This window comes from Chinchilla lanigera, unplaced genomic scaffold (assembly GCF_000276665.1).
Source record: "Chinchilla lanigera isolate Chin_1 unplaced genomic scaffold, ChiLan1.0 scaffold00105, whole genome shotgun sequence".
Taxonomy (NCBI): Eukaryota; Metazoa; Chordata; class Mammalia; order Rodentia; family Chinchillidae; genus Chinchilla; species Chinchilla lanigera.
The window spans coordinates 4,046,298-4,060,120 of record NW_004955506.1 but is presented as its reverse complement, the minus strand read 5'-3'; the positions used below and the strand labels follow the sequence as shown (position 1 = coordinate 4,060,120).

At 52.2% G+C, this 13,823-nt stretch overlaps 1 protein-coding gene across 2 annotated transcripts in view; it reads right to left on the bottom strand.

The window, feature by feature from the left end:
• Dnah17 (dynein, axonemal, heavy chain 17) overlaps positions 1–13,823 on the bottom strand; it is a 118,255-nt gene that overhangs the window by 100,902 nt on the left and 3,530 nt on the right. For both annotated transcript variants that reach the window (XM_005407377.1, XM_013506036.1), the window contains exons 3-13: positions 13,587–13,780; positions 12,562–12,754; positions 12,245–12,344; positions 11,924–12,009; positions 11,515–11,640; positions 10,257–10,409; positions 10,069–10,155; positions 8,370–8,537; positions 8,016–8,132; positions 2,768–3,033; positions 1,698–1,893 (exon numbers count right to left, since the gene is read on the bottom strand). In XM_005407377.1, coding sequence (XP_005407434.1) covers positions 1,698–1,893; positions 2,768–3,033; positions 8,016–8,132; positions 8,370–8,537; positions 10,069–10,155; positions 10,257–10,409; positions 11,515–11,640; positions 11,924–12,009; positions 12,245–12,344; positions 12,562–12,754; positions 13,587–13,780 — 1,686 coding nt within the window. The remainder of the gene's footprint in view (positions 1–1,697; positions 1,894–2,767; positions 3,034–8,015; positions 8,133–8,369; positions 8,538–10,068; positions 10,156–10,256; positions 10,410–11,514; positions 11,641–11,923; positions 12,010–12,244; positions 12,345–12,561; positions 12,755–13,586; positions 13,781–13,823) is intronic.

Sequence of the window (13,823 nt, the reverse complement as noted above, 5' to 3'; positions counted from 1 at the left end):
AATCTGTCTGTCCCATCCCTACTTTCCAACAGCTGGTCACTCCCACGCCTGGGCACATGGTCTCCTTTGGCTTCCAGGCTGTCATGGCCCCTGTTACAAGTCTCTTTGGTAACCTCAAGATGTCCATATTGGAGAGCCAGACCTTGGTCCTCCTCAACTTACTCTCACCTGGATGAGGCAGGTTCTCATCTGGTATCACGGGTGTGGATGATGCCTACACTTGGGTCTCCAGCCTGGCCTTTCCTGTCCTCCAGACTTTTAACCTCCCCCTGCCTTCTCACCGTCTCCTAAACTCCACATGGTCAGACAGAGAAGCAGACCTCCCCACAGCCTGCTCCTCTGTTCTTCTCCAGGCTGGGTTGGCTGGTGGCAGTTCCACCATCCAGGTCACTCAGACCCAAAACACTGAGACAGACTCCTCTTTCCCTCTTCTACCCCACTACCAATCAGCCTGGAAGTCATCGCTCAGCAGCACCTCCACTGTTGCCACTCTGTGCTCCAGGCCCCCACTTGGCACCCGAATTACAGCAGAAGACCCCTGACTGGTCTCCCTGCTCCTAGCCACCCACCCTAGAGTGGAATCCTTTCCAAGTGTAAATCCGAGCAAAGCTCTCCTCAGCCAACAAAGACTGCCAGTGGCTCAAACCCAGACCTTGTCCTTGCGATGGCCCAGGAGGCTTTCCATCACCTCTCCTCCATCCACGTCCCCTTTGCCCACTCTGCCTTGCCCCAGTGACCCCCTTGCTGCTCCTAGAACACCCAGGCACACTCACGCCTCCCAGCTTTGCCTTAGCTGTCTGCTCTGCACAAAGGCGTTGCCTCTACCTCTACATGGCCAACACCCTCACCTCCTGCAGGCTCTGGCTCACAGCTCATGTGCACCTGCCCCTGCCTCTCCCCTGGCCTTCCTTGTTCTTTTTCCTGAGGCACCTGCCGAAATGTGGCTTTATCTCTTTATGTCAATCACTCATTCCTCTCTCCTCTCTCTCTCTCTCTCTCTCTCTCTCTCTCTCTCTCTCTCTCTCTCACACACACACACACACACACACACACACACACCACCACCACCACCATCACCATGACCACTGTCACCAGATAAGCTCCTTCAGGACAGGACAGAGACCTCCTTCTCTCTAGTTCATTAATTCATCCCAAGTACATGCACATAGTAGGTGTTCAGTAAATATTTGTTGAATGAAAGAAGGAATAAATGGCCACCATGAGGCAGAGCGTGAACTCAGCCCTGCTCCCATTTCCGCTGTCCGTGGACTCCTAAACCGCCCAGGTGCAGCCCCACGATGCACCCCGCAGCCTGCCGCTGTGGAGTCTGTGCCCTCACCTGCCTTGGCTTCCAGCCCCTCTGTCTAGGTCTCACAAAGACTTTTTGCTTTTACTTTAAAGTCAGTGCTTCCTACTGGGGTCGTAGGAAAGGCAGCCAGGCTTTAAAGAAAGACACTCGCTGAAGCTGCTTTCGAGGATGGTCACGTTTTGTTCATATCTTAAGCATATTCAGGGCGTACTTAGAAGACTGAGAGGAGAAAGGTGCACACTCCCCGGGACACAAACAGCAGCCTCTGCCAATATGTACCTTTGGCAGGATTGGGTGGCCACAGTGGCCATGGGGCCCTGGCTTCTCTCCTCACCCTGAGGACCCAACTCCCAAGTGGGGCTTTCCTGCAGCCACCCAGGGGACCCACCGCCTTGCTGAAGTTGACTTGGATGAGGTCAGTGGAGGCGCTGCGGAGGATCAGCGGCTGGCCCAGGTTGAAGTGGCAGTCCTGGTCCACGCCGCCTACCCACTGCCGGTAGGTCTTCTCACGGTAGTTGCGCAGCAGCTCCATCATCTCATCGTATTTCTGATAGATCATCTTGGCCTCCACACCTGACGTGACCCTGGAATCCCAGTTAGTGCCCAGTAAAGCGCCAGGCCTCGCAGACAGCAACTTCTGAGGCCCTCTAGTGCCCCCAGTGGTTGCTGCCGGGAGCTCTGGCTGCCCAAGCAGGCAGCCAGCAACCTATTTGTTCCAGGCTGCCAGACTGAAAATCTACAAGCGGAGGGCAGACCCGTCCACCCCAACAGAACAACAACCAACTCAGGAGGCCAAACCACAGCCCACAAAGCAATTGGCCCCTGGCAGCCAGGGCTTGGCTAATTAGGTTTTTTTTTTTTGAGACAAGGTCTCACTATGTAGCCCAGGCTGGCCTTGAACCCCTGGCGATTCGCCTGCCTCAGCCTCCCTAGTGCTGGGATTACAGGCGTGCACCACCACGCCCGGCTTCAGGACTTGGTTAATAACTCACGCTTTCCTCGTTTTTGCCTTCCTCTTCACCGTAGGGCCAACCAGAAAAAAGCCAGTGTGCCCCTAGCCAGTCCAACATGGTGCCTCCCAGCCGCTGTCTCTGCGGTGTATCCGCAGCCACCCCTGGCACCTAGGCCTGCCTGCCCACCTTGGCACCTGTGCCAAACACAGTGACAGTGGTTTTGTGGCTCCTCGGTGACAGTACTCTGTGTCAATAGCCTCTTTTTGTTCTCATCTGAGTGGTCTTGCTTTAGAACACATGGCTGATGGCAAGGAAGAGGACAGCCAGAGTGCCCTGAACACACGCACTGGCACACCTTTGTGGAAGAGCTGGGAGGCCACCAAGGGGCCCCTGAGGGACTGCTGTGGGACATACAGTATGGCTGGTGGGAGCCTGAGTCTGTAGGCTCTGGACGGCCCCCTCCCTGTCTGCTGCTGCCCCCACGTCCTCGCCACCCGGGACTCACGGGTGCTCAATGTGCTTTATGTGCCGCATGGACACCTCCAGCCTCTCCTGCAGCTCCAGGCTCCACTTGAGCTGCCCGGCCACAGGGGGCATGTTCTTGTGGATGGGAGGGATGTTGCCCTCCGTGGCTGCCGCCATCTGGGCATCATACATGAGCTTGGCGTTGTCCAGCTCGGCATCCAACATCTCCAGCATGACCGAGTACTTGGGTACCACCTCGGCCAGAATTAGGGGCCGCTCCAGGAGGCCCCCGCACATGTACAGGAGCTGGGGAGACACAGAAGAGGGACGTCTTTGTCAGAGCCCCTGCCAACTGACCCGTCCCGGTGCTGTCCCCAGCCGGTGGCTGTTGACCAGTAAGCAAGGCTAAGCTTCAGGATTGAGAAATTATGTGCTTTGTCAAAACAAAGAACACATCTCAACTTTGCTCTGTATGGTAACTGACTTAAGGCCCCTGTATGATTTTTGTATTGTTATATTCTGGGGCTCAACATACTGTGTAAACCAGAGATGTCAACTAGGTCTAAGGTGTAGGAGAATTTATTCAATGGCCAGGAGAAATCAGGATGTGAACAAGGACGATTTGAAAAATTAAAGAACTAGGTTAAACAATAAAAAATAGCCCAAAGACTATATTCACATAATGAGGGCTCACTCTGATAACCAGGGGGAGAATGCTGTTAGGACATGGAATGCCCCCCAAAGGCTCCTGGGTGGAAGAACAAACTACATTGTCCCCAGTGCTGCCCTGTTTAGAGGTGAGGCCTTCGGGAAAGAAATTGTGTCATGAGGGTTCTGATCTCATTACTAGATTAAACCATCGATGGGTTCATTACTTGATAGGCTATTGGGAGGTGATGGAAACTTAGGAGGTGGGGCCTCCTTGATGGGAGTGTGTCATGGGGGTGTACCCATGGGAGCTGTGTCTTATCACTGGTCTCCCCATCCCTGGCTGGCTGTCATTCTCTATTTCTCTGCTTCCTGGCTTCCATGAGGTGCATAGTTTCCTCTGCCTTACCACAAGCCCACAGCAACGGAGCTGTCCAGCCATGGACTGCAACCTGTCAAACCATGAGCCAAAACAGGTCTTTCTGCCAAGTTGTTTTTCTCACCTATGTTATCACAGAGATGAAAGGAAAAGCTGACACAAATATCTTACTATGGTTCATTTCATCCTCTCTGAGTGGTACTGGGAGCAAGCTTTCAAGAAAAAGGCTAGACACAGAAGACAAGCAAAAGTGGAAGAGATATCCATCCCAACACAGGCAGAAGTCTCAGTACAGAAACACAACAAATATGAAAAACATGAGTCAACATGAGTCCTTGGAATGTCCACAACTCATCAGTAACTGAACGCAAAGATATCAAAGTGGATGAAACGCCAGTTAAAGAACTCAGAAGACTGATTTATAAAATGATGAATGACTTCAAAGAGAATACAAATAAAGAGATGAATGAATTAAGGAAGACAGTGAAGAACATGAAGGAACAATTCAACAAAGAGAGATTCTGAAAAACTTCACAAGAATTCTGAAAACAAGGGGCTGGGGATTTAGCTCAGTGGCACAGTGCCTGCTTGGCAAGCGCAAGGTTGTGACTTCGATTCCCGGTACCGGAAAAAACAAACAAACAAAAAAAAAGAATTCTGAAAATGAGTAGCATAGAGTCAAAAAAGCTCCACCAACAGAGCAGAACAAGCAGAAGACAGAATTTCAGGACTTGGAGCTAAGGTTGAAGAATTAGTACATGAAGACACAGTTAAAAGACCAAACTTACAAATTTTTGGTGTAGAAGAGGGCACTGAGGTACAGAGCAATGACACAAAAAATCTATTAAATAAAATAACAGAAAACCATTCAAATGAAGGGAAAGACATAGACATGCAGGTATAGGACCCATTTAGAACCCTAAACGAGCACTACCAGCAAAGAACCCGCTGTCACATTATAGTTAAAATGACAAGAGGACAGAAGAAAGAAAGGATACTGAAAGCTGTAAGGGAGAAACTTTACATCAGAATAACTGAAGACGTCTCTGCAGAAACCCTAAGGCCAGGAGAGAATGGAATATGTATTTCAAGCCCTGAAGGTAAGTAACTGTCCACCGAGATTACTATATCCAGCAAAGCTATCCTTCAAACTTGAAGGAGAAATAAAGACCGTCCAAGATAAGTGTAAACAAATTCATGACCATGAAGCCAGCATGGCATAAGATACAAAAGCTTTATTGGCAAGACATACTCCTCTTAGGAAGAGGAATGCCAGTTTGGAGGACATGTTCTGGCAAGAACCACCACCATGACCAAAGAAGGGGCGAGAGATTCTCAGGCCCTCCTAAAGCTGAGTGGAGCACCCTGACACGCTTAGGAGGCAAGAGAGACTCAGTATGCCACTTGCTTCTCTCACCCCAGGCACCTGAAGGTGGCTGCAGACACAGGAGAGTCCCACCTCCACTTTTAAAAAAGCTGACATGCGACAGTTGGGAAAATAAAATCCATTTAATGGTTTAAGGCCCTCCCAGGTCCTTTTGCTTTTTCTTTCTCCTTCCCTCTTTTTCGTTTTTCTTCCTTAGATATATTTTGGCTTCTGACCTCTGGGATACAAACTCATTTTATTTTCTGCCTGGAGGGCAACAGGTGGGAGAAGTGCCCTAGAAATTTCCTGGTGTGTGAATTACAGAGATGAGAAGCAGTCGCAATCAGACAACTTGGGAACGGGAGGGAGCTCAGGGGCCGAGGGAGGGATGGCCAGGGCCCCCTCCCAGGACAAGGGGTGTCAAACACAGGGAAAAGTTCTCCCAGGCCTGAGGCACACCATAGTGGTGGGGATGGCTTGCAAGGACACTTCTGTCTTGTTTCTTTTTTTCTTTCTTTTTTACCTAGCATAACTATCAAGTAAAAATTTAGCACAGGACTCTTTCCTGTTCAGTACAGAAGCTGGATCTGGCCCTGACAGGAGAGAGGATGTCTGGGTGAGAAGGCTTTCTGGGGCGAGGAAGGTTCTTCCCTGACCACCTGCTCCTCCCAGATACCGGCCTAAGGCTCCTATGCTGCTCTTCACAAAAGTGGGTGCTTCAAGCCGTCTCCCCCACAGATGGGGAGCCTCCCAGCTGGGCTCAACCCCTACCCATCCCTCCGCACCCTTTCCTCTCCTGTTCCAAACCAGATTGCTGAGGGTAAACTTTTCATGTGTTTAAGGGACTTGCGAGACCCCAGGCCTCCTCCCTCCCTGGCTGGCTGACAGATTACTGAGCTCTTCTGATTTTCCTGCCCATTTCCTCCTGCACACAGCAGAGAGTAACTGAGGCCCTCCTGAGGATTCCCAGAAGTGACCCCCAGTGACCTGTCCCCCTCTATCCTTGTGCTTTCATGTTGCCTTTTAATTTTGGAGCCCATCTCCCACAGTGCAGGTCTCCACTCTTGGCATGCAGATGCTTTGTGCTAACAGCCTAAGGCGCTCTGTGTCAGAGCTCCGTGCTAGAGCGAAGTCACCTCTGACAACATCCGGGGGAACCCAGCTCCCTCAGCCAGAGTTACTGTGCTCAAAGTCTTCTACAGTGTGCTAGGCTCAGTCCTAAGTGAGCCCAAATCACACGCCTGCCCTCTGGGAGCTTATTTCCTGCATGGAGGGCAGCAGTGGCTGAGGACAAGGGTACACTGCCGGACACCAGGGAGGCTGAGCAGAGAGGGCGATAGAAGGAGAAGGAGCAGGGGTGTGAAAGGTGCTCCTGAGGGGAGGAGTGGGGAGGCAGCTGTGGCCAGGTGGTGTTTGAATGGCAGGAAGGAGTGAGGGCCTCCCTGGAGAAGAGAGTTCCAGGACAGGAAACAGTGACAAAGAGAGATTCTGTGCTTGGCCAAGCCCGGTCAGCCCCTCTTGAGCTCCTCCTGGAACATCCATGTGTAACTCTGTAAAATCCCGTGTTAGCAAAGACCTTGTTAAGTCAGTTTGTCCAGAAGACCCCACAGTGACATCTGATCAGGGTCCTCATTCTCTGCCATCCCTGGGTGGCATCTGGTCACCTGGCCTGGCTGCAGCAAGAATCCTGTCCAGTTGGTGGAGCCTAAGTCACCCTCACCCCTGACATTCCCTCTTCATTGTCAGTTTCCAGCCGCTGACCCTGGCTGTTCTGTGGCTCCACCTCCACCAGCCCGTTTCTATATGCGCAGCTGAGTTGTCCCCTCCGCAGGCCTCATTGCAGGGGACCTTGTACCTATTGCATGGTCCCAAGTAAAGTCTCCCTTCTTGTGACTTAACAAGTCTCACTGAGTAACTTTTCTCCTTAACCCCAGCAAGGAGTTTAAATGCACTCATTTGCACTCATTGATATTTTGCCCAGAGCACCAACAATCTAAGGTTTAATTGACCATTATATTTGCAGAACTTCAAAGTCTGCAAAGTCATTATATTTGCATTTTTCAAAAAAGAACACTTAAAAGGCAAAGGCACATCTTGGCATTTGCTTGGGGAGAGAGCCATGCTCGGGGGTACAGCCTGACATCCTCCACGGGGTTGACCACCACCCTGAGCTCCCCCAAGCCTCGACTGCCTTCACAGTCATGGGAGCTCATCAGGCAAGAGGTTCAGAACAAGGCCTTGGAGGCAGCCAAACTCCAAACTTGGGATCCTGCTTCTGCTACTCCGGCTGGCTGTGTGACCTGGACCAGGCTCCCCCAGAACCTCAGTGCTGAAGGACATATGTGGTGGGCAGAATGAATGCTTCCATCACACAACTGAATGGCCAGGGTGGAGCCCTGACCCCCAAGGTGGTGGTGTTGGTATGTAGGGCATCTGGGAGGAGATCAGGTCACAAAGGAGGGAGAACTTGCTTCCCTCTGTCCCTGCCACATACCCGGGCATGGTGACGCGCACCTGCGATCCCAGCACTTGTGGGGCTGAGGCAGGAGGCCTGAGCAGAGGGCCATCTGTGCACCAGACTGGGCTCTGCAGGTGCCTTCATCCCTGTAACTCTCATTCCTTTAAATGTTGGGGAAATTGAATCAAAGAAGAAACGGAACTTTTTAAACTTAGTGCCTGCACATCAGTGAAACACCTGCTATTCTACACCCACTTTCTTCTTTTCCTCGAACACTCCCCCCAATAATTTTGTCAGACACCCAAGGTGCTGGCTCCAGACTAGCACTGAGATGTGGCGCCTCTTGGGCCAGCCTGGCAACTCTGAAGGGCTCCAGTGCATCTCTCAGATTGAGTCCCAGTTCAGCTCCACACTGTCAAGTCCACCCTCGAGCTCACCTTTGCAGAAGACTCGATGGAGCTGCAGTCGTCAAAGGCTTGGCCAAAGATCGTAGCCAGCCTCCTATCCAGGTCTTCAATTTTGGTCTCAAAATCAGCATAGTCGTTGTCAAAACTCTACAATAAAGGAAACACAGTCTGCGTTTGAAGCAGGGTATGCGGCCACTGGAAAGCTCTGCCTTGCTGGGAGTCTCAGAGGGTGAAGCTATGGGAAGATGTCATTGAGGTGGAACAGCTCCTCACATAGCTTCTGTGATGACTTTTTAGAACTGTTGGGACTGCACGTTATCCACTTTCTCCCTGTGCTTTCCCATTTCTTGGGCCCATGTTCACCAGTCTGTGCCTAGGACTTACCGAGTCTCCTGGGTCCAGGGGGTCGTATTTGCAGTCTGCAAAAACCCTCACCAGCTCAAAGACTTCATCGTAGATCTGAGTCACCTGGCTCCCAAGGATGTTCCCACGTACTCCCCCCAGCTCGATTTTCTCTAGCTTCAGAAACTCAATAGCAGTTTTATAAAGATCCTAGCAGAGGGAGGAAACAAAATACACTTAATCCACTCATCTCCAGAGCCAAACCCAAGGGTCCTGTCATGAATCCAGCTGTGACTCCAATGAGTGGAGTCAGGAACTAAAATGCTACAGGAAACGCAGTCACCAGGACCCTATATTCGTCTGTGCTGATTGTTCTTTGGAGTTGCTTCTGGCAGAGAGAGCATGAAAGCAGGGCAGTGAGTTGCCTTCCTGTTAGAAATGTGGAGGACAAAGAGGAGATGAAGGTTGGGATCAGGACCTTGACTGCACCGGCTGAATATATATCAAGCTTCAGTGGGACCTCTGTCTCCCCATGGACACCCAGAAGACATCCCACACTGGGAGGAAGCAGATGCCAGTGGACATGGTACCCATTCTACATCCTCTGCAGTGTGGTCCCTCCCTTCTGGAAGCGTCCCCAGTGATGCTAGCCACAGCGATGCTTCCTTCCGAGTCTCAGGTCGCATCTCAGGCCATCCACTTGACATTTCACACTGGACTCCTCCCCTCATCTGGTGCCTCTCTGTGTGATATTCCTGTTTCCCAGATGAGGTCTCCTCGAGGGCAACCAGCAGCTTGGCTTCTACATCTCTCCCAATCTTAAGCCCAGGGCCAGGCAGCGGTTAGCTCTGAGTGCTCCTGTGGAATGGGGGTCCCTTTCCTGGGCCAGTGCTGTGCTTGGGACTCTTCCCAAACAGTCCAGAATGTGTCAGCCTCAGGACCAAAGCAAATCAGAGGGAAAACAGAAATAGTGGCACCATGTGCTCCAGGGCTCTTCGGGCCAATATAGAGGTCAAAGTGAGCGGAGGCTGGGCTGGTTAGGGGTGGGCAGTACAGCCATTTCCCCATCCCCAAACTCCCTTCCTTCCCAGAAACCTCATCCAGACTCAGTCGAACCAAGAGCTGCTTGGCAGGAAACTTGAGCATGACCTCCCCAGTTCTCCGGATGGGCACCTTCAGCATGGATAAAGACTGATTTCAGTGTGGAGTCCTAAGTGGGCCTCCTCCTCTGCCTCCTGGAGCTGTGGATGGCAGCTGAGCCCAGGCTTGTGAAAGGCCCTAGTGTTGTGTCCATCTTAAAATCAGTGCTCAGGGTTGCCAATTATGTCCCTCCTTTTCTTAGGATGTGAATTGCTTGTGCACGAAGTTTTTTAAAAAAAAATCACACCATGCAGAAGATTATAAAAGAAGAAGTAAACTTTGCTTGCCTTCCCCACATCAACCCACACCTCTCCTTCCTAGAGAAAACCAGGTCAACCCATTGTTAAGTTTTAATTGGCTGTGTGTCACATGGGGCCTTCTGAAGTCTTCCTTTGTGATAGTTTAGTCCGCTAACTCTGCCCTCTGCCTCCAGGCTTCCTGACCATGGTCACTTAACTTTTGTGGTGCTGGGGATGGAACTCGTACCCCACCAATGCAAGTGAGGCAGGCAATCTCTGGCCCCAGCCCTTGGAGATAATTCTGCAGCCGCAGTCTTCCAAGTGGAAGTGGAAGGTGTCAAGGTTCCAAATTCTGCTTTTACCTCGATGGTCTGGACACGGTGGAAGAAGGCATTCATTCTGGAGAATGCAAGGGATGAAGGGAATTCCCACAGCACAGGCTCCTTGTCCTTTTAGCAGAGAGAGAGAGAGAAGGGTGTGCTTGATGGCACACCCTGCCTCTGTGACCCCTGGGGTGGCCAATGTGGCCCTGCTTGTGCCCTGCGTGTACCTTGAAGAAAAGCTTCATGTTGGCACAGCAAAAGTCGTAGGTTCGGTAGAGCTCCCTCAGGACGTTCACGGACAGGGAGATGCCGCCCAGGACCTCCTCGATCTCGCCTTGCAAGCCTTTCAGCACCTCATCCGGGCTCAGGAAGGCTCGTGTCTGGGATGGAAGAGCAGACAGGCAGCCTGAGAAGCCCCTAGTGTGATGTCCAGGTATGGTGTGTGCAGGACAAGGAATCACCCCCCCACGGGGCTGTGATTTCCCTGACATAGGGCCTGTCTCTTGGGGACAGGGCACAGCCCAAATGCCAGCTGTGGGGCTGCTTTTGGGAGACCTGGTAGCTTCTTGTACTTGGCTCTTCATCCTGTGCCACATTTGCAGTTAAAATGGGTTTTGGTTTCCAATAATCGGGAGCTTGTCAAGGTAGAGGTTGCGCAGGCCCTTCTCAACCGGCAGACAGCGCTCTAATCTAGGCAACCCCTGGGGTACAACCCTTTGCTCAGCACTGGCAGCTGCTAACAGATGCTTGTGAAAGGAAGAAGGGAGAGATGCATGTATTGACCAACACAGGAAGTGGTTCAGGATAGGAGCTGGTAGCGCACCCCCCCTGCAAAGCCCTGGTGGAATCGCAGGGTGTTGGGTCTCTCAGGAGAAGTCTCCTCTTCTTCCCTCCTTATAGAGGACAGAATGAGGAGGGCACTGCCCAGGTCCTAAGGAAACTCTAGTCGCCACTGGGAGCCTCAGTTTGGGTTGGAAAATGCTCACACCAATATCTTGGCCTGTTATGAACAGCTAGGGTGTGGGGGACCAGGAATTGTAAATTGACACAGTATCTATCCTAGGCTATCTTTGCCCTCCCTGCCTTGTGGGCAGGTTTTGGAATGCGGAAATCACCTTCCTCTTGGTCAGCGAGATTAGCAGCCAGGTGTGGGATGGGTCTTGGCTAGCTTCCTTTATGATGTTAAACCTGCCCATTCTACCACAGCCTCTACACTGTTCCAGGGAAAGCACCTTACCCGTCCCCTGCACTGCCTGATGAAATAGCAGCTAGCTGGAGATTGGGGCCTTTTGTTCCTAAAGAGCAACTGATGGTTCCCATCCCTGCTGTGCACCCCTCTACTTTGTCTCTTGCTCTCCCTCTCCTTTCCTGCAGTGTGCTGTAACCCACTAAAGGGGTCTGTGGGAAGGGTCGCTAATACTACGGCAGCCATGGAATGGAGAAGAACTGGGGAGAGGACCCAGGCAGGTGGGCCGAGGAAGTCACCATCTCGATGATCTGGTTGCAGAACTCCTGCAGGATGACAATGATCCTGGAGGGTGTGTTGTAGTGCTCAGAGGTGGCCCAGATGAAGCAGATGGTGTCCAGTACCTTGGCGATGAAGGTTGGGAGCTGGAGAGAGACAGGCCCAATTGTGTCTCGGCCTTCCATTCGCATGACTAGCACTGGGCACCCAGGAGAGGGGCTCTGAGGACCTTCTGTATCTGATGACAGGCAAAAAGCCTGCAGCCTCCCATATTCCCCAGTCAGGAGATACCCCTGCAGACAGACAGACACAGACGGACACAGACAGACACACATGCACATACTCACACACACACACACACACGCACACGCACACACACACGCACACACACACGCGCTCACACAGAGTAAGTTTCTCTTGCCGATGTACCAATGTGAAGTCAGCCTGTTCCATCTCCTCCAATAAAATCCTCAAGGGTTTCAGGTAGAGAACAATGTCATTGGCTTCCTTCAGCCCTGAGTGCAGCAGAAACAATGGCTTGGTTAGGAAGGGATGGTGCATTTCTCCAGTGGCCCTGTGCACTTCTTGAGACCTGTTACTTCAACACAGGCTTTCTCCCAGGAGGGGACTGAGCAAGTTGCTCATGGGGGAGGTGTGCACTTTCAGGGCTGGGAACTGACCTATCTCAGCCCCTCCCAGAAAGCATGGGCGGCTTCACTGGGGAAATCACGGGCAGCATCTTGGGCTCACCTTCAGTGACACTCATATAAACGTTCTGCAGGGCTGGCCAGTAACAGCTCTTGGCTTTTTCCAGGATCTCAACTATTCTGTTCACTTTGGGTCTGTTCAGCTGGGAAGGACAGAAGAACACGGGTCTTTCAATTAAACTTGCAAACACTAAGATGAGGGCAGCCTGACTTGGGCTGCTGCAGCTGAGGAACTTACATAGGTCACCAAAGCCCCTTCGTGTTCCTGCAAAGTCAACAATCAGAGACCCAGCAGGGACATTGCCACTGACCACTGGATGGCAGAGGGACTTGGTCACCACAGCAGAGCAGAGGCCCTACCTGCTCATGGATGCATTTGAGGTTCATCAGCCGGGTGTCCCAGAACTCGAACTCCACCCGAGGCAGGGGATGCAGCCCATCCAGCAGGGCCTGAGCCGAGTCTTTGCTCAGCACGTCCCGGATCTGATGGGACCAGTCAATGATGATCGTCTCGATGGCGTGTAGGAGTGAGTTGTCCAGAGAAGAGGGGATCCTGCCGAGTGCAAGGTTGGGACGATGCTCTTGCGGCCAGAGGCATGTGGGCTCTGTCAGGTCCTCAATCTTCTGGGAGGGAGTCTCTCTACCCCTTCCCAGCATCCTATTGCTGCCAAACCACCATCAGCAACAAAACATCTAACCTCATGTCTCTGCCACCTTCCAGTCGCCCCAAGGAGGCTGAAGAATTCTCTATATCCCCCAGGCAGGAAAAGACCTGAGCAAGCAAGGCCAGAGATGCCAGTGCTCAGAGGTAAAAGGTAGAGGGGCTGGGATTTTGGAATAAACCCTGTTCAAAACAGCTCCATCCAGCAATTCTGATACCTTGGGGGTCCATGGAGGACCTGTCCCATGAACCCCTAGAACTGTCACCCTCAGATACACACATGTGGAACAAGCTGTCACACAGGTAACAGTTGCAAAAGTGGCCAGGCAGGGGCAGCAGGCTGTCTTGGAGCGCTGGTATCCACCCACTGAGAGTCCCTGCCCCTCCTCACTGTCCTCAGTGCCTGCTCTTAGGCTGAGCGTCTGGTTACTGGCCACACTGTGTGGCGGTTGCACACTTGTGTAACAAAATGAAGGACGAGGGTGCAGGTGGGTCCCCTCCTGGGTGCAGAGGCTGCTCAGCAGTTGCCAGAACTGGAATCCCAGGGGTTCCCATGCCTCCCCCTTTCCTGACCTTGTACTGTCGACATCAATCTAACAGCATCCTCTTGGCCCTAAGTGTTTCATCAACTTCACAACACAGAACCAGTCTGCAGGGACACCTGCTGTCTGTCACTCTGGTCCTGACTCAAGTACCTCTGGTCCAGCCAAGTGGCCCTGCCTACCTCTCCATGGACTCCAGCGTGCCGTCCAGCCTCCCCAGGTGCTCCGGGATGGGCAGCAGCGTCTTCCCTTTGATCTTGCCCCCCATTACAAACATCTCATTCTTCAGCTTGTGCACCTGCTTCACAATGTCCTCCGAGACCACCTGGGGCCAGCCAAAGGTGTTCTCACTCTGGTTCAGCAGGGAATGGAGGACCTGCAAGGAGAGGCCACTGGAGGGGCTGGGGATTTAGCTCAGC